The following is a 4818-nucleotide window of genomic DNA, read 5'->3' as shown; positions in this document are numbered from 1 at the left end:
TGTGTGTGTGTGTGTGTGTGTGTGTGTGTGTGTGTGTGTGTGTGTCTGTGTGTGTAGCTTCAGGAGGAGGCTGTTTGGTGCAGAGTGCGTCATTCAGTCACTGAACTCCAGGGAGGAAAAAACAGCCTCTCTGTCCGATCGAAACCTGAATCATCGCCTTCAATCCTGGCGCTAAATGTCCAACAGCCTGACCCTGAACAACTCACCGTTTTCACAAAACAAAGACATAAACACAACGCTGATCGTCCAGATGCCGCAGTGAACGGTGATCGATAGTCGGTGGAGTATCGATTCCAGCGAGGTCTGAAAAATAAAATAAAATAAAAAAAGGTTTGCTCAAAACACGGACAGGTCCAAAACACAGCAGGCGGGTCAGCTCGTAGGGGAGAGATTTATCTGGAAAAGTCCTCTCCGGGTTCGGGGACCTTTGGGACAAAAATAAATAAATAAAAACAGTCGTTAAATCGAGACAAACTGCGGACTGACAGCCTTTAGATCTGAAGGAACCAACGGCCAGATTATTCACACGAGTCCACATTAAAAACTGTCAAACATTAATTTAACTCTAATATGTAGGAGGGTTAACGGTGTCAACGATTCATCGCGTAATTAAGTAACCTGAAAAATGACGTGGTCATATATCTGCGTAAAGCTAAACTAACACATTAATCGACAATAAAAACGTTCAATAAACACATTTCAAAAAGCCACAAACTGAGATAAAATTAAAAACAAGCCAAAAGTTAGATCCAAACGAAAACTCACGGGCAGGTCCAAATTAAAATGTCACAGATCTAATCCGAGGCCAAACGTGACGCCATGCTGCTGAAGCTAACACCGTTAGCCACACGCACTCGACGCAGTTTCAAACGTGGTTTCAGTAATAAATGTTTAGCTAGTTACCGTTTTTCTACAGAAACACGTTTCTCTGTCAAACCCGAATGAGAAAGAGCCGCAGCCGAGCGAAAAGAGAAATTATTTATCACCTACCTCTCGAAGATTCTGCGAAACGCAGCTGCTCTCTTCGTTTGACAATCGTTAAGGGAACAGTTATAGCGAACCGAGCGACATCCGGTAACACTGCTGCTTCAAAATAAAAGCTTGCTTCAGTTCTTATTTGCCCAAATGCGGTAGACAATATAAAATTACTTAAAATATTGGGCTTATGTATGTATCTTACACAAATATAATTAACTTAATTATAATATTTCACTCGAAACAACAGTTTAGTGAACTATTTTCTCGTAAATAAGCAAAATAAATTTGCGTGATTTTTATTTTGAAAGAAAGAAAAGGAAGTAGTGTTTAGCCATTGGCTAATGCTCCGACGCTGTACGTGCGCAGGCGCAGCCGCTTCCTGAAAGTGTCCGCAAACAGCAGCAAAGATGGTGAGTATGAAATGGCGAAAACCCACCATTTCCCTTCACGAACAGCGTTTTGGTTCGTTTTTTATGCCATAAATGTTTTTATTAAAYCAACAGTCGACGTCAAAATGGCGACTTCTTGTCTACAAGGCGAACTCAGTGTCGGAACCGAGCTCGTTTCTGACACGGATCACATGACAGCCGAGAAATCATTTAGTCCTGAAAAAGCACCTCTTCTCACTTTTTTAYTTTGTTTGTTTGTTCTCCAGAGTTATTGTTGTTTGTTTATTAAGCACGAGTTGTTTATGTTTTTATCTCCAAACCAGCTAAAGGAAACTTTTTCATCTGAGGTTTTTAACATCCGGTTTAAGTTTTCTGAGGCAGATGCGTTTAAAATGCTTCATTTCACTCAACCTTTAGGGAGTTTAGGATCTCTCCAATAAAGGTGCAGTTTATGTCTTTTTGCATAATTTATTTATTTTTTCACTAAGCTGCTCTGAGTGTTTGATTATTTATTGTTTTGTCATCACTAACCAGCCTATAACAAGTGTCTCAATCACATATTTTTGTTGTTTATTAATCTGTCACCTAATCCATTCACTTTTTAATTTGTCCCAAATCTTTCTTTTTTTGTTTTTATTGTGTTTTTCATCCCAATCTCTGATGGTGTCCCGTGTTGTTCTACTTCACGCACACGTCTCCCCCTCTTTCCTCCCTGTCTCACCCACCTCCACCCTTCTGTATCTGTCTCCACCCGCCCAGGCCGGTCATCGGGTAAGTGTTCCCGCTCTCTGCGCTGGACTCGTCCTGTCGCCTGCCTCTCTAACCCGGGGACTTGGTCCGAGTTCCTCCACGTTAACCTCTGCAGTTTTCTAACGCACACACCTCCTCTCTGCTCCTGCTGCCAGGTTCTGGTTCAACCAGAAAGTACACAGATTAGGGAGCTTAACGGTTCCAAAATCATGGTAAAAACATGTTTTCTAAGGTTTTGTGTATCTGGACTAGAGGTGTCCTGATACCAGGTTTTCCTCGGAGTACAAGTACTTCAGGTTGGGTACTCACGAGGGTGTCAATAAAACTGTCAATTAAAATTTGTCACTTTAATTACTGCTAATGCTGTGTCATGTATTTTTGTGTATGACACATCACTATCAGGCTCACGAGAGCTCAGTGGAAGCAGCTAACATGAACACTCGATTAGGGATGCACGATATATCAGCATTAATATCGGTATCGGATGAAATTAATCATTTTTTAGAATATCGTATCGGTCCGATGTGTAGAACTGGGACGAGGTACACAGATAGATTAAAGACACTAAGCTGGAGTCATGCAGGTTAAATCTTGTAGCTCCACATCTTCAGCTGCAGAACACAAGTCCAGCTGCTTCCTCTCCAGTTTTCCACGTCCAGGATGAGAATTAGGGGTGTAAGAAAATATCGATACACTGAAATATCGCGATATTTCATTTCCCGATACGGTATCGATATTCTAAAGTCCTGTATCGATTTTTTATTAAGGTTTAAAATGTCAACTTTCCTGCCAGCCGTTCATTTTTATGTTGTAGTTCAGCCTCTGACCACTAGTTGGCAGCAGTGAGCCAGCCATTTGGCTCCTCTACCTCTTGAGGTAGAGGCTATTGTTAAGTGTTGGTTGACCATATTGTAAATTAATATTAAAAACTAAAAGCTGCAAAAAATATTTTCTAACTATTTATTGTCAAATTTAGTCAAATAATTGAAAACATGGATGAAATAAGAAATATGAAACAAAATAAAATACATATAAAGCAGAACACAGCTAAATGTATCAAAAGTATGTCTCTGTAATATTAGAATTTTCTGAGACAATGAATTTTGGTTTTTCATTTTTTTTCTACTGTAAGAGGTTTTTATTTAATAGAATTTTTGTACAAAAAATATCACGATATATCGCCTTGTTTATAGTATCGCAATATATCAAGATATATCGTATCGTGACCCCTCTGTCATTATATGTATCGTATCACCAAATTCTTGCCAATACACAGGCCTAGTGAGAATCCACAGAGATACTGATCGTAATGTCGGTCTCGGACCGTATCAAGAGGAAAATATTGGATTGATACTTTAGTCAGTTTTACTTCCGGCACGTCGTTTCGCTCCATAAATAAAACCAGAGGCAGGTTCAGATATAAACACTGAATTAAACACGTCAGATCATGTTAGAATCGACACGCTAACACGTAGCATCTGTGTTTCCTGTAAACAGCTGAAGGTGACGTCACTTCTGTTCATGCGTGCCGCATCGACGGCACGAAGTGTTGATTCTGATGGAGGTCGCATTTATAAGGTGAACATCTACACAGAAGATTAATCTGGGGTCCACTGATGTGTTCTGATACCCCAAACCTTAGAAATAACATCTACTTTATTTCCTACAGTTTTTACCATGATTTAAAATTTTCTAGATTTAGTTTTGAAGTGTTGCTGTACTGGTGCTAGTCGTGTGTAACAGTGTTAAAGGGTTCTGTACGAGGGGGCGGGGCTACTGGTACAAGGTGTGAACACAACTTCTCTTTGTGTTTAAACCTTTGTCTGGTTCTGTGTCACGTTCAACCTTAAAGGGATCCCTGATTAGTTGTAACATTAGACTTTATTTGATAAACATTTATTTTAACTGTAAAATAAAGACTGTAAAAATACTGTAGGATGTTTAGTTTTTATCATTTTTTAAAATATATTTTAACTCGGATCAGAGAAACCAGAGAGCGTTGACAGAGAGGAGAAGGTAGAAATGACTCAGCCTGGAACTGAAAATATGGATGGAGGACAACAGAGCTGCTTCATAGAAGAACAACCTCAGATTAGCCTGTTAGCTTTAGCGCTGACGCTATAAAGCCTTTATATGTATTAGCTCAGCGCTAGCAGCGAAACTAACAGCGTTCCCCTCTCTGTCATGTGGATGGAGGACCTCAGTGACGAGAGGAGAACGTGTAGCGCTGAGCTAATACATATATATGGTGATAGCATCGGTGCTAAGACTAAAGCTAACAGGCTAATCTGAGGTTGTTCTTCCATGAAGCAGCTCTGTTGTCCTCCATCCATATTTTCAGTTCCAGGCTGAGTCATTTCTACCTTCTCCTCTCTGTCAACGCTCTCTGGTTTCATTTAAAAGAGTCGATCATCAGGTGTGTTACTTGGCCCAGTACCCACATGTGGTAAAAACGTCATGAAAATCCGTCCACAAGTTTTTGAGTAATGTTTTCCACAGACAGAACGACAGAACAAAAGACATACGCGACCGAAAACATTACCTCGCCCTTGCCAGAGGTAAATATTTTAAAAAATCCTCCATGTGAAGGAAGGCTACAGAGCAGGTTGTTTCCATTATGATTCCAGATGTTAAATTGCACCTGTTTGCTTAAGGACTCACAGGATCAATGGGACAGGAATGTGTGTGTGTGTGTGTGTGT

General features: G+C 40.2%; 2 protein-coding genes across 5 annotated transcripts in view; one reads left to right on the top strand and one right to left on the bottom strand.

The window, feature by feature from the left end:
* Nucleotides 1-1075, bottom strand: part of eif5 (eukaryotic translation initiation factor 5) — a gene marked incomplete at its 3' end in the record, with an annotated part of 8001 nt that extends 6926 nt beyond the window's left edge. Inside the window, 2 exon segments of the mRNA XM_014022084.1 lie at nt 207-425; nt 991-1075.
* A 226-nt stretch (nt 1076-1301) lies between these two features.
* Nucleotides 1302-4818, top strand: part of vps29 (VPS29 retromer complex component) — a 6441-nt gene continuing 2924 nt past the window's right edge. Inside the window, exons 1-2 of one of the 4 annotated variants that reach the window (XM_014022086.1) lie at nt 1348-1388; nt 3615-3695. In XM_014022086.1, coding sequence (XP_013877540.1) covers nt 1386-1388; nt 3615-3695 — 84 coding nt within the window. In that variant the 5' untranslated portion in view covers nt 1348-1385. Of the gene's footprint in view, nt 1389-2012; nt 2139-3614; nt 3696-4818 lie in introns of those variants that run through there. The other 3 variants (XM_014022087.1, XM_014022088.1, XM_014022085.1) reach the window with 3 other exon arrangements.

This window comes from Austrofundulus limnaeus, unplaced genomic scaffold, assembly GCF_001266775.1.
Source record: "Austrofundulus limnaeus strain Quisiro unplaced genomic scaffold, Austrofundulus_limnaeus-1.0 Scaffold318, whole genome shotgun sequence".
Classification (NCBI taxonomy): domain Eukaryota; kingdom Metazoa; phylum Chordata; class Actinopteri; order Cyprinodontiformes; family Rivulidae; genus Austrofundulus; species Austrofundulus limnaeus.
This window is presented reverse-complemented; position numbering and strand designations above follow the sequence as displayed.